Source organism: Alternaria conjuncta (genome assembly GCF_024043145.1).
Source record: "Alternaria conjuncta strain BMP 0040 chromosome Unknown scaffold_30, whole genome shotgun sequence".
NCBI classification, from domain to species: domain Eukaryota; kingdom Fungi; phylum Ascomycota; class Dothideomycetes; order Pleosporales; family Pleosporaceae; genus Alternaria; species Alternaria conjuncta.
This window is the reverse complement of record NW_026250119.1, coordinates 103,533-128,336: the sequence shown is the minus strand read 5'-3', so window position 1 is coordinate 128,336 and position 24,804 is coordinate 103,533. Positions and strand designations below refer to the sequence as shown.

At 53.9% G+C, this 24,804-nt stretch overlaps 8 protein-coding genes across 8 annotated transcripts; 5 read left to right on the top strand and 3 right to left on the bottom strand.

The window, feature by feature from the left end:
- Positions 1-149: 149 nt before the first annotated feature.
- J4E85_011105 (uncharacterized protein) lies at positions 150-821 on the bottom strand (the record flags this gene model as incomplete). Its single annotated transcript, XM_051475308.1, has 1 exon — positions 150-821. The coding sequence occupies one exon, from the start codon at positions 819-821 to the stop codon at positions 150-152; it is 672 nt and encodes a 223-aa protein (XP_051320882.1).
- Positions 822-6,577: 5,756 nt separating this feature from the next.
- J4E85_011104 (uncharacterized protein) lies at positions 6,578-7,779 on the top strand (the record flags this gene model as incomplete). The annotated part of the gene is made up of 2 exons (XM_051475307.1): positions 6,578-7,047; positions 7,098-7,779. The coding sequence occupies 2 exons, from the start codon at positions 6,578-6,580 to the stop codon at positions 7,777-7,779; spliced, it is 1,152 nt and encodes a 383-aa protein (XP_051320881.1).
- A 1,415-nt stretch (positions 7,780-9,194) lies between these two features.
- Positions 9,195-9,679, top strand: J4E85_011103 (uncharacterized protein; the record flags this gene model as incomplete). Its single annotated transcript, XM_051475306.1, has 2 exons — positions 9,195-9,255; positions 9,306-9,679. 2 exons carry the CDS (start codon positions 9,195-9,197, stop codon positions 9,677-9,679), a joined length of 435 nt encoding a protein of 144 aa, XP_051320880.1.
- An 876-nt stretch (positions 9,680-10,555) lies between these two features.
- J4E85_011102 (uncharacterized protein) lies at positions 10,556-11,277 on the top strand (the record flags this gene model as incomplete). The annotated part of the gene is made up of 2 exons (XM_051475305.1): positions 10,556-11,122; positions 11,170-11,277. 2 exons carry the CDS (start codon positions 10,556-10,558, stop codon positions 11,275-11,277), a joined length of 675 nt encoding a protein of 224 aa, XP_051320879.1.
- Positions 11,278-11,457: 180 nt separating this feature from the next.
- On the bottom strand, positions 11,458-12,471 carry J4E85_011101 (uncharacterized protein; the record flags this gene model as incomplete). The annotated part of the gene is made up of 1 exon (XM_051475304.1): positions 11,458-12,471. The coding sequence occupies one exon, from the start codon at positions 12,469-12,471 to the stop codon at positions 11,458-11,460; it is 1,014 nt and encodes a 337-aa protein (XP_051320878.1).
- A 1,733-nt stretch (positions 12,472-14,204) lies between these two features.
- On the top strand, positions 14,205-14,890 carry J4E85_011100 (uncharacterized protein; the record flags this gene model as incomplete). Its single annotated transcript, XM_051475303.1, has 2 exons — positions 14,205-14,756; positions 14,840-14,890. The coding sequence occupies 2 exons, from the start codon at positions 14,205-14,207 to the stop codon at positions 14,888-14,890; spliced, it is 603 nt and encodes a 200-aa protein (XP_051320877.1).
- An 851-nt stretch (positions 14,891-15,741) lies between these two features.
- On the bottom strand, positions 15,742-16,307 carry J4E85_011099 (uncharacterized protein; the record flags this gene model as incomplete). The annotated part of the gene is made up of 2 exons (XM_051475302.1): positions 15,742-15,975; positions 16,026-16,307. 2 exons carry the CDS (start codon positions 16,305-16,307, stop codon positions 15,742-15,744), a joined length of 516 nt encoding a protein of 171 aa, XP_051320876.1.
- A 2,161-nt stretch (positions 16,308-18,468) lies between these two features.
- On the top strand, positions 18,469-19,617 carry J4E85_011098 (uncharacterized protein; the record flags this gene model as incomplete). Its single annotated transcript, XM_051475301.1, has 1 exon — positions 18,469-19,617. The coding sequence occupies one exon, from the start codon at positions 18,469-18,471 to the stop codon at positions 19,615-19,617; it is 1,149 nt and encodes a 382-aa protein (XP_051320875.1).
- Positions 19,618-24,804: the final 5,187 nt, after the last annotated feature.

The window sequence follows — 24,804 nt, the reverse complement described above, 5'->3', positions numbered from 1 at the left end:
TGCATCATTAAGCGACGACCGGGGACTCATATAATCCTTGCGGCAGTGACGAACGATAATCGCCGGAAGTGCCAGATAGGAATCAGATCTAGGGAACCACAGTACGCCGAAACGGGGAGCGGCTTGATATCTAACCCTCATGGGCCACACTAATCGCCTGCACCGCTTGCTGTAGCATGAAAGACCCTCTCACCCGTTAATCCACAGCCAATGCCAGTGTCAGATCCGTTCTCATCTTCGCAGACCGTCATGCACGTGTTCGGGTCGACCAAGCAGAACTCCTCCAGCAAATACAGGGTAGCGTTGACAACAATCTTCGTCTTCTTGCTAATGCTGGTGGATGCTCCATCCGAGGCGCGCAAGTCCCTAATATGACCTTCGAGAGTGTCCGAACCGACGCTACCAGGGGCATTTCTCTCGATCACTGCAGTGAAGCACTGGAGAAGATGGATGGCGGCTGCGCGGACTACATTTATCTTTTCTGCATCCGGGAGGTCCTTCGCACCAAACACAGCGTTGATGTGACTCTTCGTGCGCATACGTTCGCGGGGATGCTTCTTCGCGCATGCAGGGCCATCGAGCGTCCAGAAGCGCTGTAGAAGATGAGCCATGGCTTCACGGACCGCAGCGATCTTATCCCCAATTGAAAGCTTCTTCGCCTCGACCATGGTGTTGATGTAGACGACCGTTGCGTCTTCGGGTGGGATCTTACGATCGGAGGGCCAGTCGTAGAAGAGCTCTACAGTGGAAGGGTGGGAATGGGTGTCAGAAGATTCGTTGGGCGACTTGCGCTTTCCGGGAGTGGCTGGAAGTATCTCCATTCTCAAGGATGATGATATCGGATGCTCGAAGTCGGCTATGGAGGAAATCGAAATGAGAGAGATGGAAGAGATGATGGCAACAGTATACGGGAAGTATATTGCAGGAGTCACGAACACGACTGCAAATGGAAGGTCATGCCACCTTTATCAAATCTGTGGGAAACCCATCTCGTACGATCGCCTGCACGTCCCTTTCCAATCAACGACAGCGTCAAATCCACCTTACCCATGCCACATCGTCTCTTCACCCGTGTGCCGGATGACAGTTATTGGTCGGATTGTCGTATCGCACATGCAAGTCGCCGTAGCACTTCTGGGTCCGCGAATGGGGATCTCCATCACTCGCCACAGCGGGAGATACGAGATCATATTGCTTGGCGTAGCAAAGCGTCTTGAGGTGCTCACTGCTCGCACACGCCTGTGTCGCTGCGGGTAGCATAGTCTCAGGTACCGCCCCAACGTGTCGCTCCTACCTATGTACCACACACGACGATCATTGTTACACAATCGGCATGGTGGTCACGAACTTCACGCCGCATCATCATGTCCATTTCTTCAGGCGTTGCGCTCATCATGTTGTTTCTAGTGTTATTGCGACGAGCAGGCTTCCTTATTCCACGGGCTATCACCCCATCATGATTGTGGTCGAAGCTTTGCGCAAGTGCGGCTCATGTCTCAATCTCATCTCCACGTACCGGCCACGGATGTTCTTGTCGTGCGCGTTTCTCCGCAGCGCGGAGCTTGATACCCATTACATTCACTCACCATCCATACGTTCAAGGCACCTTTGTCAGGCTCATTATGAAACTTGGTAACTGGATGGACGATTTGTGCGTGCAGATAGCATAGAGGTAGTGCGCCACTACCTAGGTGCTGAGCACCACCTGCAATTCCTTTCAATAACAGGCTCCAGTTTACTCGTATCCCATGTATTTGCGACCACCCACATGATTTCTCTTGAAAAATGCTCATATTTGCCAATGCGCGTTTCCTTGTTCGGATTTGCGATTAGCTCTACCCAGCCATGCTGCCAAGTTAGTCTGTGACAAGCATCGTGATCCGGACTGACGAAGGGTATCTGCGGCGATTGTAACGACAGTGTTCTCGCCCACCCAGCGGAGCTCTTCAAGCGGCGACATCTCTCATCTGAGGAACTTGGCTGTATAGGGGTGCCAAAATATGGAGATTGTGAGATGCTGGTTGGCCAAAGGTTGGTCCCACACAGCCAAATATCACGTACCAATTCTTCTTCCTTATCGATACGTTCTGGTCGAATCAAGTCAGCCTAGCACCAACCGGAACTCACCCATGGATCCACCTAAGAAAGATGATTTATTCAGACGTCGCACCACTATGGTAGGACTGGATCACAACGACCGTATGCTTCTGCGGCGCGCACACAACAAAAAAGATTCGCAGCTTATGACCAGATCAAAGACATCCCATTTTCTATCGATACTGGAACTGTCACTGCACACGAACCGCAACGTCGACCATCCTCGTCAACCCACACAAACAAGCCAGCTCTTCGATCAACACATCGCATTTTATACTTGGGGTGCAATAGCCATACCCGCGCATCGAAATGATGGCGTTCCAGGTCTCACCTCTCCAGCAGGGCCGTCGGCAACCACTCCGTCTTATAAACCCAGTCATGGTCGCACAGGAAGCCATTGATCGTTTGAAAAGGTCATTCCAGAAGATGTGCGGTCCGTCAACGTGTGCCCTCGATCTTCCCGCAGAGATCATCTTAATGATCGTAGCGCATCTCGATGGATGCTCTCTAGCGTCTCTTTCGTTGACCTGCAAGAGCCTCCATGGTCTCTGGAACCCATGCGGTATGCCCCTGATACTATCAGACCAGGAGACGCTCTTGCTGTCGCTTGAAAGAGACATTCCATACATCTATTACTGTCACCATTGTACGAAGCTGCATCGCTGGCATGGGCGCTGGAGTAGATCGATAGCTCCGTTCTACTTGGAGCGTCTACCATGCAAGCGAAATCCGGACAACCACTTCTACATCCCGATTACCTGCCAGATTCCTTACCATCATGCGCGCTTGGTCATGAACCGACATCTCTACGGACGCAATCACGGTTTGCCTCTTCACGTGCTTAACGAACGAGCCCGGTCATCCCATCACACAGATGGAGTCATAGACTCGAGGTTCCAGCACGCACGCATCTTCAACCAACAACTCCTGATACTATCGACCATATCCATGACTCATCGCCGAGGTGACCCGTTAGCACTCCGAGACCACATCGACCGCGCTGGACACCTAGTGTGCAAACATCTTACTCTTCAGCGAGGATATCCTGATTCATATCCCACACCACTTCCCCAGCTGTAAAGGAACCGGCCCAGACGCGTTTCTAGCCTGCAGCCTTGTAGATGGATCATGTAACTCTTGTCTAACAGACTACACCATTGACATAGTCTGGCAAGGTGCAAAGAAAGGGTACAAAATCGAGGTGCTTGTTTATCGCGGGTTGGGTGATTGTCGCACACCGTTCAGCTGGCACTGGCGTACCGCTTCGCGGCTCTTTAGAGATGAACAGCCACGGCTGGCATATCTGCCAGAGTATAGACTCGGGGGAGTTCGAGAACAATGGAATAAAGCTGGCGATATCGCGTAGATCACTGGTCGCGCATGACAAAGTATCCATGATTGAGATTTTCCTCGTTTATAAGGAGTGCATCGCAATCCTCAGACTCCCCGTATCTGCGGTGGTTGGTGAGCAACTTCGCGCACGTTTTCACATGTGCTGTAGAAAGAACGAGAAACTTTCTGAGCGCTTCCGCGTCACGATTCCATTGAGAGTGCAGGAACGCATGGCACACTTCTTCTCATTTTGTTTCGAGCGTACTACACGATTCGAAAAAGCCAAATTCATCTTCAGTATGAAGCGAGGCTGAAAGCCAGGATCGTACTTCCACCCCATTCAAGGGAAAAACCGAACACCCAAGAGCCTACATCAAGATGAAAGCTTGCGAAGGTGGTGGCCTAACGGCGACGTAGGCTCCTGGGTGTTCAGGTTTTCCCCTTGTATCAGGTGCTTCTGCAGAACAGGCTCTAAGATCGCCTGCTTTCACCAGATGGCACATGATGTTGCTATCAAATGTTATTGTATTGCTCTTCCTATATGCTTGGGCCTCGCCAGACATGTTTGTCAAGCTTTATAACTGCCGCAAAGCCGGTTGCATGCCTGGGCTACATGCTGTGAGTATATGCGATGCCGTTTGGTGTGTTCGATGGATTGGAGTCGTCAAGGTCGTGTCAGTGGTCGTAATCGTCGTGTATGTGTCGGCGAGGGCGTCTCGCTCATAGCTGAAGGTTCGCGAGTGGTTGGTTGCAGTTCGAACTCTTCGAGAGGCTGTCGGCAGTGCGCACACACGTCCGGTTTGTCTGCGCGCTCAAGCCAACTCCGTAAGCAGTTGTGGCAGCTGAGCTTCCCTGGTACAGTCAGTCAAGGTGTTGGTGAGTAGACGAATGGGATACATACCGCAGCAACGTAGCCTCTGGTAGTGAATACCATCCGCTTCAAAAGTCTCGACGCTATCGAAACATATGAAGCATTGACGGTCCAATTCCGTGTTTGCAGCGTTTCGCGCCGACTCCGCCATTACCTCCGCCATTAGCCGATGTAATGACTCAGGCCGTCGTATAGGTGGTGAGCTAGGTGGTCTGCTGGATGGGTAGGGCTGATAACGGTAGACAGCGGAGCGCGGCGTAGGTGTGAAGATGGGTGCCGTCGTCTGCCTAGCACTGAGTGTGTAGGGTTGTTCGGTTGAAGGAAGAGGTCGATCGCAGGAGGGTTGGCGAGTACGACGCAAGGACTCGTAAGGTTGATGTAGAAGGCGCATCGCGCGCTCTTCACGCCGGGGAGTTATTGGTTGATACTCGCGCGCAAGTGTGAATTCGTCGTCATCAGAGGCTTCGAGTGTTGCGGCCGAAGGAGCAGCCCCGCCGGCGGAGGGAGCGGTGGCAGTATGGGGGACGCGACCATCTGGGGCTTCCCGAGCAGCTTCATCCACCCGAACGCCTTCAACGATATGACCAGCCTCGGCGGTGCGCTCAGCTTTAGCTTGATGAGTAGCTTCAGCTAGACGCTCGGCTTCAGCCTGACGGGCAGCCCCGGCGGAACGCTCAGCTTGAGCTTGACGGGGAGCTCCAACCTGACGGGCAGTACGAGCAGCGGGAGCATCTCGGGCCCTACGGAGTCTCTTCAGTCTCTCCCAGTCCTTCTTCAACGCCTTATTTGCTCCATCGGCCGGGATCCAGCTGGGCTCGTGGCGCAGACCAGTCTTCGGATCGGTGCCAGCCCATTTGACCTCGTACCACAGTACGCCATCTTCCCGACGCTCCTCTTGAAGGACGCACTCGGCAAGGTGTTCTTCGTCTTCCGATTCTGGCGACGGTTCGGCGTAGTCGAAGCGTGTGGATCTGCGTGTGGAGCGGCGTGGCTTGCCCGAAGCTGGTGTATGTTAGCAAACACGATTGCGCGCCAACAATGAAGACAAGAAATGCGGAAGGGCTCGTAGATGACGGGAGGGGTAGCGGGCTACGTGCAAGGGCGGTTATACCAGGCAGGGTCGCCATAATGCGATAGGGCTGGCGCCGGCGCTACTTTGCTGGTGTGGAACGATTCTCGTGTTGGTTGGTTCGGAGCTTTGCTAGTCAGGGCGCGTGCCGTCATCGCCAGGGGTTAAGCGAGCTCAGGTCCGCCATGCACGTGACTACGCGTTTCGCCAATGAACAGCTGGAGCGCCCATGCACGGCACATGCGATCTTCGTTCCATCCCTCGCGAACCTCCAACTAGTCTGTAACGCAATGAAGTGGATGCCAAAGGTATTCGTGGCGCCAGTGTCGTGAGTGGAATTCTTGATAGATAAAGATTGTTGACAGCGGAGGGTTCGCGAAGGCATGTCGAGTGCCCGTAAGTCTGTGAAGTGGCAAGCGACGCGGATTTGACGCTGAGAGAGCTGGCACCTCATACAAGGGAAAAACTGAACACCCTAGAGGCTACATTAAGAAGAAAACCTGCAAACTAGGTGGCCTAACATCGATGTAGGCTCCAGACCTGTCCAGGTTTTCCCTAGGTTGAGGTGCTGGTTCGAAGCGAGAATAGTCGAGCTCTGAGGTCGTGCCCGGCTCGATCGATGCCTGCATGTCAACCAGCTATCTGGCGCCTGTTGGAAGGCGCAATGGTGACTTGCCTCGGCGATGCACTGCGCTCACTGTCCACATTCCGGCGTAAGTGTCCACACATATGTTGGTGGTGCGTGCTGTACAATCTTGCCCGGGTCAATGTCGTTCATCTCGAGTGGTGTGGTAGTGTACAGGTGACGCGCACTAGCTCGCTTGGCGTGTGCCGGGGGCTCCCAGGGTTGGCGCGCAGCGCGTCCTCCTCCACCCCACAACTCCATTCCTAGCCACCACTCTCGCATCTCAAATCACTATCGTCCATGATCGCTTGCTACGATATAACCACAGGCACACTTGCTCCTTCGTCCATTCATACCAGAAGATCCGGTCAGGCTTGCGAGAACGACAAGGCGCCTTGCGGAAAGCTGCAGACATCGTCCATCATGGGATTAGCGCCATGTATCGCTCATATCTCTCGCGATCGCGCAAACAAATTGCATTTTGCAACCTTGAGCTCAGAATGATCGACGTGACTGCTAGACAAGCGCCAGCCAGTCATCGATCTTTTCACTCGCCCTACTGATCTATCCGTCCTCGTTCAACATGGCACCCCCAACCACCCCGTCCTCCCAAAGGTTCAGGCACACAATCAACGAGCTAGTCGAACACAACCTGATCGTCGACTGTGCCGACAAGGCGTTCCCACAAGAGCTGAGTGAGCGTGTGGAGCAAATGCTGAACGCGCCGGTCATGCCTGAACAAGCTCATGCTGCACAAGAGATCGTCTATCAGCATCGGGAGGCCCGCTCTATGGACAAGAAGAGTGCTGTTAACATGATGGAACCGCTGCTGCTCTTTCAGGGAGAGCGAACCGGCTACGCACGTGGCATACCCAACATCGATATCAGCCACGACTATACCCTGACGACAGACTTTGTCCCAATCCTACCAAGTTCCGATTCGGAAGCCTTGAGATATAAACCGGATCTCGCCATTGGGTACTTGAATCGCCGCGATACCGAGACCCGTGTAGACTCAGGGTTGACGGAAGAGGATCACGAGCTCCTGGAGAAGTGAGTTGACGATCACTCGCCAGATTCCCATGCTGACGTTAGATTGCTAGTTTCAAGCTGAACCCCGAACTATCCTTCCCGTTCCTCACTGCCGAGTGGGAAGCAGCAGACGGACATTCCATCCTTAACGCCATGAAGAAGTCTGCTCTCCACGGCGCGACGATCGTAAATTACCATCGGCAATACTTCGAGTCCGCGTACGGCGATACCACACCTGCGACTTCGGCCTACACGATGCACATGTCCGTTACATGCGATGTGATGCTGCTACAGCTCTGGCTACATTGGAGCGAAGGGGGTGACAATGAAAAATACTTTATGAAAGAACTGTACTCGTGCAGTTTGTCTATGGAGCAGCAGATCGCGAAGGCCCAAGCGATCCTGAGGAGCCACCTGGACTGGGCGCTTGCAGATCGGCTCCAAGCTATCAAGGATGCACTTCCCCTTTGGCAAAAGGCTCGCGCTATAGAGAAGGCGAGTCACGAATTGAAAGAGGCTAGACGCATGTCAGCACTCGCTATTCGCGGATCGGTTTCTGTCCGTTCTCACACCACCCAAGCCACGGCAAATCCAAAGACGCCTCGCAGGAGCGTGGCAACACCCAAGTCGACCTCAAAGTCAAAGGCCACCAACAGCAACCACACATCAATACCACGAACCCGAAAGAGGCAGAGGGATTCCGCTGAGAGTTACGTTCCGCGAGATCAGATTGACGAGCTCTCACAATCCTAGAGGAAGTTAAAGATCACGGGCGCCACAGCTTGCCTGGAAACGCGGGTGCCAGTGGTAGCGCGACTGCCATCGGACGCAAGAAGACAACGACCACAAAGCCAGTGGCGGAGGTGATGGGGACGAAGGAGGTCGCGCAAGTTGTTCCGGATGTTGCCCTGCTGCTCATCGTGAGAAGCATGAATGCCGCTCGATTGTGAGCTCCTCTTCAGCTCACGCCTTGGAGTAGGAGATTGAGGTCCCGGCAATGTGTTATATGGCACCGTTTTTGGTTTAGTCTTCATATTATGTAAATATGAATACCAGCACACATTGCACCGAGCTTCTCCCAGTTTCTTCTCAAGATGCCCTGGCCGCAGTCCGCACAAATGAAGGTGTCGTATGCGCCCTTCGTTGACTAGCATGCAATGACCCAAGTTTTTCCAAATCCATTGCGCATATCCTTCCTTGCATTATCGTGTCCATTTGTGACATTCATGTGTTGGGCTGAACACGTGGTGAGCGACGATGCAGCTGCCAGAAATGGGTGAGGCTCGGAAGACCGGAGAGAGCATGCCACCTCTCTGCCCCACTCGTCTCCCACATCGAGCCATCGCGTCTACAACGGTTTACTCGACTCGCGTTGGAACCGGACGAAACCAAGCAAAACCTATTGCGACAGACATCTGCACGGCGCTCCTCAACCTTCGCCCTCACTGGTGGACTTGTTGGGATGACTGTCCTCGACCGGGCGGGGCCGCAAACGCGGTGCGGGCCGTATGCTGATCTTCAAGCTGCTCAACGGCGCGGATCTAGCTCGGAGTGGTTTGCGATTGGCCATCATGCGTAGCACGGTCACGGAGCTGCTGACACTCGCTCGAAAGCTGTGATGGACCTTTTCGTCGCGGCATTGACCGGAGGAGTGGCCCTACACGCACCAAGCAGTGAGATAACCTCTCGACCGACCACATGGATTCTCAACATTGCGACACCTCTAACATCGTCAGTTCCCCAAGTCGATTTCGCGAGCGCGACAACAACAGCCCAAAAAATTTCCGTCGATAGACGGCCTTTTAACTACTTGTTGTACTGCCGACGCACGGGTGCTGCTCGTGCGGCAATCTGTCTTCATTACCGACAAAGCGAAAATTGGCACGTCGCTCGGTTCTCGACCAGTACTGCGACACGGCTGAAGCGAACGCTGAAGTCAACACTTTCGTCACATGCTAGAGGCCAAAATAACCGGACTGTGTGGCTTCGGAACCTCCGCATATCGAACCCCAATTTCTACACCCTGACGACTACAAAGCGACAAAGACGATCATGAGACGTGCTGAAGTGTGTTTTGGAGCAGACAAGCGGTTGAGACGCAAACATTGCTGCTGGGTTGGGTCAACCTCGTCTCCATGGTTGTGGATCGCAAGACTGCACACTCGAACATGGCAAGCGGGCGTCAGATCCTTGCACTGAATACTGGGGATCGCATCGTCGACCGCAACGGTACCTCTCCTGGGATTGGGAAAGTATGGGCCTGGATGATATCGGGGCAGGCCTGTATGCACTTACCACAGAATATACCTTCGAGATTGAGCATCGGCTCACCCTGGAGAAGATCAAGGCCGACCACCTGCGCGTTCGCTATCCTGATCCGCTAAGCAAGATGGCCAGAGAAGTGGGAATCCTCAAAGTTCAGGACGACGACAAGCACAAGATCGAGGCCGCTTTACCCCGGGTAAATCTCCACTACTACGGAGCCAACGGGCATTCGCGAGAATTTGATATGGAGAGGGAGGCCACGCGTGTCTTCCAAATAAACAGCCTGATACAGCAGAGATCAGGCATCCGCGTGTACAAGGAGGGTCCCACGACGGGCAAAACCTTCGATATTTTTACGAACATACACTCCAGCATGGAAGATGCGTAGTTTTCGCTTGCGAAGCAGGAGGTCAGAGAAACCCCCGACGAAAAGCTCAAGATCAAGGATCTCGGAATTTCCTTGGAGAAATTATAACGGCACGACATGCACAAGTGGACCGGCATCGTTAGCTGGATCGCTGAATGCACCCCGTTCGCCGCCCCAGGCGACAGTGGTGCTCTGGTATATGCAGTGAAAGAGAGTCAAACGGTGCCCTTGGGCATACACCTTGGTCGTTTGACGTTCCGGGAAAACCGCAGCATGTTCTCGGGCCTCGAAGCCTGGTTCGTGGAGGGGGAATGCCATCAGCTCAAGTTGCACTTCTGACCAGCTTGCTCGTCGTCGACATCGACTATCATTCCCCAAATTGCACGACACCCATCATTCCCGAAGTGCACGACATCCAAACACCCATTCGTAGACTTAGATAGATGATGTGATAGCACCGGCTGAGCGGCAGATGAGAATGCTACTGATATTTCCCGCACTGAGTCTCAGCTTCGCTTGACCCCCGTTTGGCCGTCACGCGAATATCATACTAATATGAACCTGACATCGAACAGATGTTTAAATAGGGCTTGTGCGAGTCCGAGTCTTGTCTTTACGCAGGCGTCAAGCCACATGGCGAGTCAAATAGAAGGCTTGCCGCGTATTATGAGCCTCCTAGTTTACACTGGCGATAAGCAATTTAGCATTGCCGGGAGTAGCATAATCTTGAATGCTTCTCCTACTCAAAGTTTAAGGTAGAAGAGCGCTCCGTACGCGCGCAAGTAGACAATATACTTCACTAGGCTCGAGACAACCAAGACTCCTACACTCCACTTCCTATCTCATCAACTCATAACTCTTATTTCACACCCACAAACCATAAGCAGCCCTGGAGCTATGGCCAACAACAACTCCCTCGAGAAGCTCATCAACGGCTTTCACGGAGTGCCACTGCCGCCACGACCTCCGCCCGCACCAACCAAGCGTATCTCCGACATCGCATGGAGAGTTGACGTAGTGGATCCGTTTTCCTCGGAAGGTGGATGGTCAACAGAAGCGCCGGACCAGATGCGGTCCATGAAGATTTGTCGTCGTCGCGCAGACCTCGAATACCTTCGCCACGGGCACCCGGACTACTTGGACCTCGCCGTCGTGATCGGCCCAAAGTCCAATGAGAAGGACTGGCTTGAACAGATGGGGGCAATGAAGCAGGAAGTGTCCATCATGAATGGCAAGCGAGCCGATAAGCAGTCTTTCATTGCCATGACTCTCGAGGCTGATATTTCGCTTTGCAACGTCAAGATGAGCACTCACGATTACCACCAGAGAGGCCTGGAACTCGGAATCCTCCCGCTGCTCGTGAAGCCGCCTACCTCTCCTCCTTTGAAGTGTATCAACGAAGACGTCGAGTTTGGTGTTGATGTTGATGGGGAGGTTACGTTCAATCATTGCGTGAAGCACGGGGTAACATGCATGAACCTGCCACCTCATTAAACCTGGAGATCGCCCAGAAGTGGACCAAGGATCAGAATGTCAGGATGCACTGGGTCTATTCTTTCCCCGGAAGAGACACAGTCGAAACGGCGGGCATGGCTCACGGGCAGATCATTTTGAGATAGATCTAACATTGCTCTTTGTTCACCCAAGTCCATAATATATACCTCTATATGATTGAACGGTTCTACAGCCACCATTGGTCCACTCAATGACTTCTCTTCATTCATGTCCAATGTATACTGTCTGTCCTCGAATCAATCCGCTGCCAATGGAGCGAGCTAAGGGAATTGAACTAGTTTCGCTTAGCCCAGAACCCCGCGAGGACGGTGTGCAGTATATGATGTTGGCTCTGGGCTGACATCGCGGAAATTTGCGGCAGCCGACGAAGGGCGAAGACGGTGCTCTTCCCTGGAGTCGGAATTCGAGGAAGAGTCGCGAGATGTTCCATCCAGGAAAGGATTCGTCGGGCTGACGGCATGATGACCTCCGGCACTCTTCAGTACGGGATGCATTTCCTGGTTGTCTTCCAGATCCGAGTCGTCTCCTAGGCGTTGATGATGAGGTCCAGCGTGGCCAAGCTTACCATTGCAGTCGTCGCAACGACGTTTGCCACAGCAGCAGCAGATATGACGTGACAGCCACGAACGCGGCATCTTTGCGTCCGGGCCACGGATAAAGCGACCAGGATGGACTATGTTCCACACGAAGATGGCCAACCACATTGGAACTGACTCCAAAACGTATAGGAGAGGCTCGTTGCTCGGAAGCGGGTTGCCTGCGCCAAGACCAGCGGAGAACTCGGCGAGACGATAGATAATGCGAATGGTGATAGCCAGCAAGCATGCGTACAGCGCGTACAGCAACCATTTCCAGCCACCAATCTTGTCCGCGGGCAAGCGTCCCACCCTCTCCGCCTGGAGCTGGTCGCGGTGAAACTTGACGACCAACCCCAGAAACAGAACAATGAAGCCTTCCTGCATACCGATACCACCCATGTATATGTTCAAGCCCTTCTTTTGTGCTTCCAGACTCGCGCCTGGACCTGCCATTCCACCGCCGAGGAGCTGGATGACAAACGAGACAATGTCGAGGGTGACGAAGATGAGTGCGAGGATGGAGGGGGAGAATAACCAGACCTTGCGAGTGGGCGAGTAGAAGTGAACGATGCGGGCGAAGACCATGTAGGCGAAGGCGTTCACCCAGATAGGCGCTACCAAAACCAAGATTTGAGCGACCGTTGCAATGCCGGAGGATTGTTGGTCCTTGGAACCAAGAGCGCGAAATGCATAGGCGCCAGTTTCCCAAAGAGCGGCCATGATGATTACCCAGCAGAATGCATTGCGGTACACGATTGCTTGAACCAGATGTGCGATTGTGAGCATGCCAAACAGGACGGAGAAGGCCACCGCTGCGGCGAAGTTGGGAAAGTATACCCACAACGCATTGCATGCCTCCGCAGGGACGTAGCCATCAAGCCCAGGAGTCGCATACGAGCTGAAGCCAGGCGTGCAGGTCTCGGGTGGAAGATCAAGCGAGAGAGATGGTATGGAAGGTTCTGCGATCGATAATGTAGGAAGGTCTAATGAGAACGGCGCAATGCTTGGTGAGAAGTCGTCATCGCGACGAGAAGGCGGAGCGGTTGCTGATGGCAGCGAGCTGATGGCATCTCTAGCGTCAACGGCTGGGGAGGGTATGGATGTGGGTGTGGGCGAACCGATGCAGTTGTGGGGCAGCAGGAAGGCGCTGAGAAGCGCAAGTGTATATCTCATGATATGAGCAGCACAGGGAGCAAATTGAAATGTCTATGATTTGTTTTGTGGGCGATGAACACACGGAGCAGTATACTGTTATACATGTTGGCAAAAGGAAGCTGTTGTTGATAGATACGTAGGCAGTGCTGTTCTAAGTTCGTGGACGGCGAGGCTGAGGATGAAAGACGTACGCATCTCGCAAGCCTGTCTATATCGGGTGACTGAGACATGTACTGTAGACGGTGATTGCGGATGGGGCGTAAATGGCTTGCATAGCGTGGCTGGCGGCTGTAAGCAGCCACATATTCATGTTTGATACTGGGGTTTCGCTTAGCCCCTGGCAGGGATCGCGAGCGCGAAAGATTTTGGGTGAAAAGATGCAGCTCGTGCTGGAGAATGAATTGCCGTCGATATGGTAGTGCAATGGGTCCTGTAGTGAGAGACGTTGACCGTGCAACCACTCTGAACAAATGTGCATGTTGAGCGCGACACCAGGTTTGCACTCCTTGGAACTAACTTGGGAACGAGGCGGAGCGCTAGGGTTAATGCGTAGGGCGCCTTACCAGTTGGGTGACGTTCGCAACCCCCTCTCAGTGTTCTGCCGCACGTTTGAACATGTCCCTCCTTCTGAAAGTAGAGGGGAGCAGACGTATCGGCGTAGAAGGCAGGATCTAGAAGCCGTTATGCGGACGCCGGTTGCGTGGCCGTTGAAATTTGCATGGCAGGGACAGGAACACGGCGCGGACAGGGGTGAGCGAGACGGACACGTAGATGAAAGCCAGCGCAATTCGAATGGAGAGCACCGCAAGCCGCGGAGACCGAGCAGGAGAGAGAGATGAAGATGAGGGTAGGGCCTGGAGGACGAGACGAGGGGCATCGTCCACGCTAGTCCGGTTCTGGCAAAGTCTTTACCGGAAAAAAACCATGGTGTAAACAGTGGTTGCAGCACACTTCCGAATGCCACCCTCCGACCGGATTACCATGAGATACCCTGGAAATATTTACAGACACCGACTTCAGCTGTAGCGTTGACTGCTGTCAATGTCGCAAATGGTGCCACGATGTTTTTGTCGCGCGGTCGAAATGTGGGAAGAGTCATCTGCGCGCACTGAAGCCATTATGCCTCATTCGAACAGAAATCGCAGTTTTGATCAAAAGGTGAGCATTTGTCACAATCACGTGAGCCTACTGGCGGCCCCACTCCTTCATCCATGATTGTGGCTGGGGCGGCGGCCTAGACGACATCCATCTCTACACGACCAACGCTTTAATTCGCAACCACCCATAGCTTCCCCACAATGTCCCTCGGCAGCCTCGATACGGATGCGGTATACATGGCAGCGCAGGTTGTTGAAACACAGGGTCGCTGCCTCATCGCTCGACCCGCTACACCCGACTGGGCCAGGTCATACGACTTTGACTTCGTCCTGGATCTTGACGAGAGCCTGCGTTTGCTCCTTGACCAAATGGAACATAGAAGAGACCACTACGGCCGTGATGCTATCGAGTCGCGTCCTGCTCATACACCGGAGGCGATCTTGGCGAAGCATTGCGGCACCGAACATGGGAAGGCGCATCGCGAGGGCAGAATGACCATGGGCGCTTCTACACCGGAGGAAGACTACATGCAGGATCTTTGGGAAGGCGTACCTACCAGATACAAACAAAGGATTCCCTTGCCACAGCTCTACCCCGACTACACCAGGAGCGTCGGCGTCGCAGCCACGGCGCCGCCTTTTCACCAAACCAGCGAATCTACTGTCATCCAAAAGCACTCTCGCGGTTCAAACAGCAGCGACACCGATGATCAAGACGCCGTCTTCTTTCGGCCACAGCGAGGTGACTGGACCGTACTGACCAGGCCGTCCGAAACCCCCAGTCAAGGTACCCTTCTGCACGACTCCACCTGCGTCCCGAGATTCCCCGCGCGTAGGGTCAAAGATGCGTCTCCATGGATGACATCTGGATGAAACGAGCGAAATAAGAGTCCGAGTCGAGTGTCCAGCGCACACGATATCGATACTTGCCAAGCTTCCGACATCTGTGGCCGATTACGTCAAGAATACCGGAGAACGATGCGCCGAACGGTTCACAAGCATTTGGGCAAAGAGCGGTACGCGGCACTTGTTTCCACAACGCTATTATGCTCTTACCTCCCTATGTCTCCATTTCCAAGACCAGCATGCGGCGGACGTCAAGTGCCAGGCGCGATCTTTCGATACAGTCGAGATACGGCATGTCATTGGGTCTGGCTCACATGTGTGCGAAGAAAATGGAGTTGTGCTCTTTCTACGACACTCTCGGCTAGTAGTTGCGCTTCCTACGCGATGCTATACTGAGCTGTATCGCTTCATAGCCTTATCACTTGGAAATAATTTGCAGTGGATTTAACGCAAAGATCTCGCCAGTACAACGCACAAAATAGTCATATGCTATGGATACAAGAGATCCAACAAGCTCAAAGCCACAGAGCTATTCAAACCATGAACATGACATACATGCACGTTAACTAAGATAGAAACTGAACAGGCCTGCAGCCTACATTAACATGTAAGCGTACAAAACAGATGACCTAGCGTTGATGTAGGCTCTAGACCTGTTCAGTTTTGTCTTGTATGAGGTGCATGTCTCAGCTTCGTGAACTACTGGTGCGTTTTTGGACTGCCACATACAATACCTACTGCCACGAAGGGGGTGGTTGAACGTTTTCCTGCTATACGCGCTTGCTCCATCTTGATCTCAATTCCATGGCCGAAAAATGGCCTGACGAAGTCTTAGCTGGAATGGTTTTGTACCCTGGAATTGTCTCCCCGTGTACGGGTGGTAGTCGTGCCCTCAAGATGTGACCAACTCCCATTCTTGATCCTTCTTATCTTCTCTTGCACGTCCATCCACACTCGCATCCATGTACCTGTTCACGCCATCCCTGCTAGCCGCCTTAGCACTTCCACTATGCGCCGACGCCCTCGCCGCCTTTCCATCCAACTCCCCAGCGCGTCGTCCTACATCCGCGGTGTCAAAGGCGCCAAGCATCCGCGCGTACTTGTTGGCTCCCTCTGCCGTCTTCTTCTACCCACTGGGTCAGCGCATACAAGAGATTGGGTGGACCAAGTGCTTACGACGATAGACTCCACCCTGCGTCGGATGGGCAAGCGCTGTCTATGTTCCCCCAACGAGTGTCTGCAGTCCATGTGGAAGATGAATTCCTCTGCGTCGCGCTGAACGGCCCGCAGTTCTTGTCTGATACGCAGCGCGCGTTCGTCAAACTCGTGTAAGAAGGCGCGATCGCGCAGGGTCGCGGCCTGCAGTGCCGTTTCTTCTGCTTGACACTTGGCTTCCAGCGTCGCAAAATGGTCCTGGAGCTTGCGGCAGGAAACACTGTCGTCGGGAGCTGTCGCCATGTTCTCGCGATGCACTTGCAGCACGCTCGTGTATGCAGGTCTGGGGTGTTTGGGGAAGAATGTGTCTCGAAGAGAGAGAGAAGAAGATGGTCGACACTGATAGAAAGGAGAGCTCAGGAGGATAGAATGCAGTAGCTGTTTGATCCCATCGTTCAGATTGGATGTGTGTGAGGTGAGTGAGGATGTAGAATGCTCCGTAATGCTTGTCGTTGTGTCGCAGGTGAAGGTGATGAGTGAGCCGTGAAGGTACTATCAACCACGGTTCCACCCCGTGGAAAAAGGATAGACCGCATACTCAAGTACTGGGGTCAGAACAGGCTGGAATAGACACAGTGGTAGTAGTAATATGAGAGAAGAGGAGAGTATTTATTCTTCGTAGCTACAACTACCAGCGATATACGAAAAGGGAACGTAATATTCTAGATGATTGCGAGTACATGGATGACGCATGGGATGATGGGGATGAAGATGTCAAGGACAGTCGATGATGTCTCCGATGTGGGGCTAGTCCTCTTGCGGTCAAGCTTCAATTGTGCACGTGAGGACGTACGCGAGCGCGAATCTGGTCCAACGCGACCCCGCAATGACATCTCGCGACAGCGCTCCTGGTGTTGCGTGTCTGCCGTCCACACATCTTTCCCCATCTCACGCTTCACAACAAAGGATCAATTGCGTGATCGCGGTTCCTCACCGTCAGTCTCGTCGCGCCATGACTATTCGAGCTGGAACTCGCCCCAAGCGCACCGTTGTCGAGCTCCTCCTCAGGAGCCGGGGTGGCTGAATCATGCGCAGGCGATTTCACTCATTCACGTAAAGGTGCCGCCTCCAAGTCTGGTCTTCGAGAGCAATGGCGCTGGTAGGACATCTTCCCCACCCAAAAGTGGAATGGCAGCTGCTGACATCCCCACCTAGACGACCTCCACGACCGATGTGATGGCCACAGCCGAGCCGCTTTTCCGAGGACCAGCCCGAAGCAAGCACGACGCGCATGCTTGACGTCTTTCCCCGCGTCGCACAATTGCCTACCTCTCTTCCACGTCGCCGCGAACAAGAAACCCGTCAAGGGGGAAATCCGCTATGACCGAGAACGCGCAACAACGAGAACCGATCGGCGGCGCGGCGCTTGAGATTGCTGTACGGAGGAGAGGCCGTATGAGCTGGAAGGTCATGGCTGGGTGGAATTTGCGGCGCCCTCATCGAAAGGCCTCCTGCCTCCAACGACGACGTCCGTAAACTCCCTGCGATACCTCCTCCCCCACCACAGAAGCGGCCCCGTTCACGACATGCAAGACTTTACGAATGCGCCGAAACGAAATCTGGCCGGAGGAATGGAAACATCAGTCGGGTTAGAGTAATCTTAGGCGGCAGTAGAAGCTTCCGACCATGGATTCAGCCAGGCCTCGAATATCGTCATGCAGGGGCTCAGCGATGCGATGGGTATGAGTCGCCAGCAGCTCCATGTGGCTTTCTCCTCCTGTCCCGATCAACACTCTTTCCCTACTCATGGAGGCTGGATAGCAGCAATCACGTTTTTGACGACGTCAACATCTTCATATATCCGGTTTCCATGCTCCTGCTTCCACAGGTAATATTGCCTTTTACCTTGCTAGCATTGTATCACTGATCCCTCTGTCTGACTTGGATGATGATGAAGGTGGTAATCTCACATCGAATCGTCTTCGATCGCTCCCGCGCGAATACTACTTGTTGCTTCCCTTGAACCTTGTCATAGTGCCGACTCTCATACGATCAGAATCGAAACACTGGTTGACAGGTCGGGTGGTGGCGATGTCGCATCCGCGCAAGGGCTGTGCGTTGCTGCCTTCAGATGATAGCAGCATCTATTCGAAGAGGTTCTTACATCTCACCGGAGCCGAGTGTATTAAGCGTATCAAATCGTTTGTCGAGATCTTCTCATTATGTCGTTCAATTCGGCAGGCACCTAAGAAGATGCACTCACTGCCCAGATGTCGGAGGTCGACCAGCTGACGCTGACCCAAAGCAGCCTAGCCCGGGTTGTCGTCACTGCCCTCCATGGCTTTCGTCGTGGCCGTGAGTTCCTTCCCACTCATCCAAGCACGCGGCTCTTCTCTCACTTTTCACCCCACATCATCCAAGCCGCCAACAATGGGCATTCACGGTCCACTTTCTCGCGTATAGCATGGGTACCTCGTTAGCGAAAGATGCCCGAGCACTACAACGCCAGATCTCTACCTTGCACGCAGACTCGGAAGCCACACTGATCACATACTCCAAGCTACTGCACAAGTACCCCGAAGACCGTCGCGCCTTGCTCGGACTGCTCGACGCGACCGCACACAGCATCATCGAGGGGTGGAGGCTACGAGCGCTGGATGACCACACGAACGCACGAGGAGCCTTCAATAGCCTGGAGAAGGGTCGGTGGGTAGAATTCGGCTGGCTTGAACTTGACATCGCCTTCGCATCGGTCTGGATCGACAAACCAACCTTTCTAGTTCAACTGCGAGCGCTGCACGACAAGACCAAGCTCAACTGGAACACAGCTGTTGGCCTCATCGCAACTGCTAAGGGCAACGCTCGCGACGTCAAACCAAAACACATCAAGCACGTACTAGAAGAAGCACAAGCAACCGAGAAAAGCGTAACAGTCACGCACAGGAAGACGGCTGTTCACGGTGATCAGAGAGAAGTGTACGGGCCTGCGACTGGCGACTGGGAGGAGCAAGAAAGCAGTGCAGAGCTGGACGAAGACGAAGACGTAACGCTCGTAGAACACGACCCCCCGACGCAGAAGAGCCCTGATCACCCACCCATCACCCAGTCTGATCCCCCAAGCTGGGGCGACGACGACACGTGCTTAGACGACGGCATTCCCCCGGTAGAAGAGATAGAGCGCCAGCATCTCGACAAGCAGCGCATCGAAGCGCAACAGCTCGACGGAACGCGCCTGAACACGATGGCTACAAGCAATGCCGGAAGCGTACAGCCCGAGGATCGGGTCGAAACCGTGAGACGGTGGAAGCAAGAGCTCGAGGACAGTCGCGCGAAGGCGAGACAGTCTCGAGAAGCAAATGTCGCTGCCGGAGTATACCTCGAGGAGATTGCCGATATGACGAATCTCAACGCTCGCAAAAGGGTCGCGCGTGTGGCGTTCGGTATCCCAGATGATGACAGCCAGGTGGATGATCAAGCCGCTCGAAAGACTGTGGCGGATGCGACGGCCGAGCTGGAACGGACATCGAGCGCGTGGAAGGCCGATCGAGAGGACACTGCACGGAGAGAAGCAGAGTTTATCGAGATCACGCGTGTGATCCTGGAAGGGGCATGAGGGTCAACTGGTGATGGCGCGACGCTGTGGTTGCAGAGGCTAGGAACAGGACCAACAAAAATTGGGGGATGTAACCTCACGCAGTTCGCATCTGCAGCGTGCTTACCGTTTCGGAATGAACGTGATTCTATATTTGGTGTAATAATGTAACCTCATGTACCTAGCAAGACTCTGCCTTTGGTGTTTCTCCTCGGCGTCGCATCTCCACCCAACTCACCACGAGGACAGGCAGTCAGATCTGCTCTGGGTCAGACTACGCGTAGCAACAGCTATATGACTAATTGATACGTTTCGATCTCGTCCTAGTGACCCCTTCAACCTCCCCGGTCTCGGGCCCTTACTATGCTCACCTGCACCCGATACAAGGAACGTGCTGAACGGCATTTTTGCTTACACTCGCCTGAGACACATCTCAGCGCAGCTACGATAACCCGGCTGCCCTCATCACCATGCCTACCCATGCTGTGCAGAAGATTACCGTAGCGTAAGACGCTGCTGGCTTCGCCAAACGGAAAGTATCCTTTGAGCACCATCAACGCTGTGCACGTGTGTTTCCCTGGTGACATCGATCGACATTGAGGGCGGATGGCTGGGTCGGCGCAATGTCGTTGCTTCTGATATATTCGCATCGCTCCGTCCGCTGTATAGTATATCTGCTGAGAGCTAAAGTTAGCGTCGGTGCCTGGGGGTGTCTTCATGAACTGGAAATACGCACCGGAATAAGCTCGCTACTCAAACAGCTCTCGGCAGTCCATCGGCGTGGCTCTCACGCATCCTAAGCGCAACGAGGCGCACATATCTGCGACTGCTTCAATGGACACAAGGACGTAGGTGTTGGCTACCGCATCCAGGAATGACCCATCGTGAACAAGATGGGGCGACCGGCGATGCGCTCCACGCGATAGGCACTTCCTCGGCCGTGGTCTGTTGTTGGATATGTCGAGTGATCGGCATTGGTGCCTGGAGACGTCTGCACACCCGCTAACGCATGGCCGTACTTCTGTCGGCACCGTGCTTTTCGCACCCGTGGTTCTCGTGGCGCAGTATAGTGGAATTCGATCGCGGCGCCTGCGAGAGCGTGTGTGTCCATGCGTGAGTGTGCGTCAAGTCACAAGGTGGGGGTAAGTTGGGTCTAGGATGAGGTGCGGCCGAGGTCGACAGATTGGACAGGGATCCTCGACATCGTTGGGGAGCACATGGAAAGCACGTGGTAGCGCCCTCAAATTAAGCAGGTGGTGCTCATGTATACTTTCGTCCCAATGCTTCGTCGTAGCATGCGATGCAGAATGCGATTACCCCTAGTGACGCTTCTGTCGAAGCCGAGTGGTTTGCACTCATGACCGTAGCCATGACCAGATCATCGCCTGGTCTGCGATCCATGGCGGTTCGCATGTGAAATGGAATGCAAGAAGTTGCCCTGCGGCGTATGATCGAGGGAGTCATCAGTATCGACTGAAGAATAGTGAAAGCTTGTGATATCGGCCATGTCCCCCATATTGCTCACCCTCGACCCGATCAAGTGTCCATCTTGGACATTCTACGTCCGTCATGCGCGCGACCATGTCTATGCTAAGGTCCCGGAAGTTGGCTCTTACTTCCATCATCGGTTTCCAATGCCTTCCGGTTGTCCTCACCGCCATCTTTTCCGAGGATATGGCATTGGTGCAGGTGCTGGTCATGTTTTCTCTCGGATCCATTGGAAAAGTCTGCTGCCGTCGCGGCGCATGTCAAAAGTTGGCGTCCTTCCGTTGTCGTGCGATTGGTCATCGCCGCTGGTTGAGTCGCACAACAGCGTTGCGAATGGCCAGGATAGACTTCGGCAGATTGTGGCTGCCAGCGATGGCTTCAGGTCGCGATGACTTCAGGCCGCGATCGTAACTTTATTCTGGTTGAATATGGCGAGTCTAGGCTGGCAGCGACGCGTATCGCTTGTGATTGAAGATGCTGTGTCGCGATGAGGTTGACGCGCGGTGGGGTGGCTCGCGCGTCATCGGGCACGGCCCGCTCTCATTGGCTGATCAGCAGGTGGGAGATTTTGCCGACCCCGCGAAACTCGAAGCCGCCACATCTCCTTCACCTCACATATGCATCCTCGTTCCAGTGGTCACTCCCATTAATTCTCGTAGCACGCACGATGCCTTTGCTTTAGTCTCCGGGGCAGAAATCCATCAACCTATTGCGCATACGTGGCCCGCGCGATGCCCATGTGTGACAGGGAAATTCCACCCACGTCCGTTGCCCTGTCTAGTTTCTGCATCCGTCCAGCGTTATGTTGATTCTCTCTGTCATTTCCTATCGGTCGACTGTCGCGGATTCCATGTTTCGAGCCAGTCTCCACGGCCTTCTTGGTGTCCCCAGGACCGGAACACGTTCACGGTACTGGTCGCGTCAATGACGGGTTTCGATACATGCGCCTCAAAATGAGTTTTCCTGCGACATTGATATTCTCTGTATCACTTCCTTATGGTATAGAAAACACTAATTCGTGTGTCGACTCAGCATATTGCCATGTATCACCGTACTTTAGCCTGTTACCACATTTGACCTCACACTTGCTTTAAACGCAACGAGAAGAAGCCACGTATGACGCCAATCGGTGGAATATCTGCGTCTGTATTCATTGGTAGACGGCCGCCTCTTTGCTATAATGTCGCGGGTGGAGCTTCGTCGGATGCGGGTCGTTGCGGCGCTAGCGCCAAGGATGTTAGGGCATGATGCAGGTACACAAACAGTTCGAACGCGCACTTATATCAAAGTGAAAAGTACGTGCGAGCCACCCGACACTCGCTTCCTCTCGCGCTTCCAACCGTTCACTGTCATCGTAAAAGACACTAGTCAACGACACGACTAGTTCCTTTCCAAGGTCATTGACATGGAGCGACCGCGTCCGCAACAATCACGTCCAGTCAACGATATATCGCCCCAATCCGGCAAACGAGCGGTCAAGTGCGCAGAACATGAGAGGCTTGAGAGACATATCATGGTGAAATCTGAGCAACTAGAAAGTGCGTCAATATTAACCCACTTTCTCTTCCCCAATGCTGACCTTTGGCCAAGTCAAGATCGGAGACTGTCCCTCATCACCGCCCGTATCTTCCCACGCACACATCGGCTCCTCGTCTTCAGAAGCTAAAATAAGCTCCCCGTTATATTCAAGAGATCTCAGCACTCGTGCGTCTCTACAATCTTCATTTCGGCCAATCATCCCCACCACCTACACAACATCTCTGAACAAGGGCGATACGTGCATCCCCACTGCCCAAAGTCTTCGAGCTGCCGGATTCCTTCACCCCTCATGGCCCGAAGCTCGATCGCGGGCACCCTACGTCCTGCCCAGGGGCTGGTACCGAGCATCAGATGAGAACGGCAATACGTACTTTTACAATGGCTTGGGCGTTGCGACCTGGCTGCGACCGACGGAGGTACCAGGTCCGCTTCCGGTCACTCAAGACATGGTAGACCGATACAATAATCCACGAACCTGGGCAGAGACTTCACTGCACACCACCAAGCCGACTGAGACACCGAATACCCCTCCGATCACCCAAGGTCTGGCGAACAAGTACAATAGTCGAGCCGAGACAGAAGAGGCAGGAAGGTCACCGCAGAACCTCGAGCAGGCTGACGTGCCGAATGACCAGCCCGAACCTGAGGAGATCCCACACGCGCAGCAGCCCACCCCTTCGGGCTCTCGAGGCGCCGTTCAAAACAACGCGAGCTCAATGCCATGGGCACCCCGCCGCCCTTCGCTGCTCCGCTATGAAGCCTCTGCCAGATTTCCAGAAAAAGGAAACCGTCACGCGCCACCGGAATTACGTCGCTCAAGATCCCCACGCTCCCCACCGCCAGCCCTTCGTAGACCTCGCTCCGTCGAACGTGGACGCAGGGGAGTTCGTTTCGCCCTCGATGAAGATGAACCCACCACCACCTCCACTACCATTGCTGCAGAGACGAGGCCAAAAGTCTACAGCAAAGAACCATTCAGCCACCAAAAGGGCAAGGAACACATCCAAACCTGTTATTTCTGGAACCATCCGACCATTCCCCGCTGCGCTAACGGCAATCGCTGTCGATTTATGCACGAATGTAGTCATTGCCATAGTATGGCTCACGGGCGCGCTCACTGCGACAGTGATCTTGGTGAAGGTTATCGACGTGGTCCACGCCGAGAGGGGAACGCATACTCACGCCGCTGAGATACGTCATGCGACCGCGCGTCCAACAAGAGAAAGACAGAGGAGGCGAAGAAGCTTTGTCGCCGAGCGCAAAGGAGGGAGTGTACCGACCCAGATGCGGATGATAGCGGTCAGCGAGAGGATATGGTGGTCATCTTGAGAAGATACGCGGTGTGGCTTCATAGCGGCGAGTGTGTAAGAAAGCCGAGGATTTAGTTATCAGTTTGCCCCGTGGAATGATTGATGAACTGTAATCATGTAGAACGAACTTCCCGATTTGTCTCAAGGCAGAGCAGATACAACGCGTGTTGTTCGTTGATCTAATGTGCTGCGCTCTTGCAGGCCTCCCTTCTCCGCGTATTCTCGTCACGAAAGCTCTCCCGTCACTTCGCGTCCCGACCGACACGTCACTGTGTTGTTCCTTTGGTAGCGCGGCTGGGTTTCGATGCCGAGATTCCATGGGGAGTGTGGGAGCTTGCAGATTAGAGTTTGAAGTTTTCAGGCCTGCCGTCTGTCAGGGTTCTGTGCAGCAACCTCGGCTGATTAGTAAGGCTCCATCCCGCCCGTTATGTTGTCTTGGAACAGCCCCGGGGCACCTTCCAAAGTCACCAGCAACATTTTGCCAAATATACTATCACACCGAATGTCGCATTCAACTTACCCGAGCACAAGTGCGACAGAGCTGGGATAAGCGGTATACTTCCGAGTGGCATGTTGTTAGTCGATAGCTTCGGCAACTTGGGATGTCATCATCTCCCCGCGACGCGCTTGCGCTCAAAGCGCGCCATCACGTGATGACGACGCGCCGCAGCTACACGCCCAACTTTTGTCTTAGAGGTACATGCCAGTTGTCATCATGTCGCGTGTCGCATCTCTTGGGTTTCAAGCTCCAGTGAGGAGAATACAGCTTCGTCAACTGCAGGTTACGTACCGGCTTGACACGACACAGTTGCGGAGATGCGGGAGGCCATGCTGACCACACACTTGAGATGTAGATGGACAGATCCGGAAC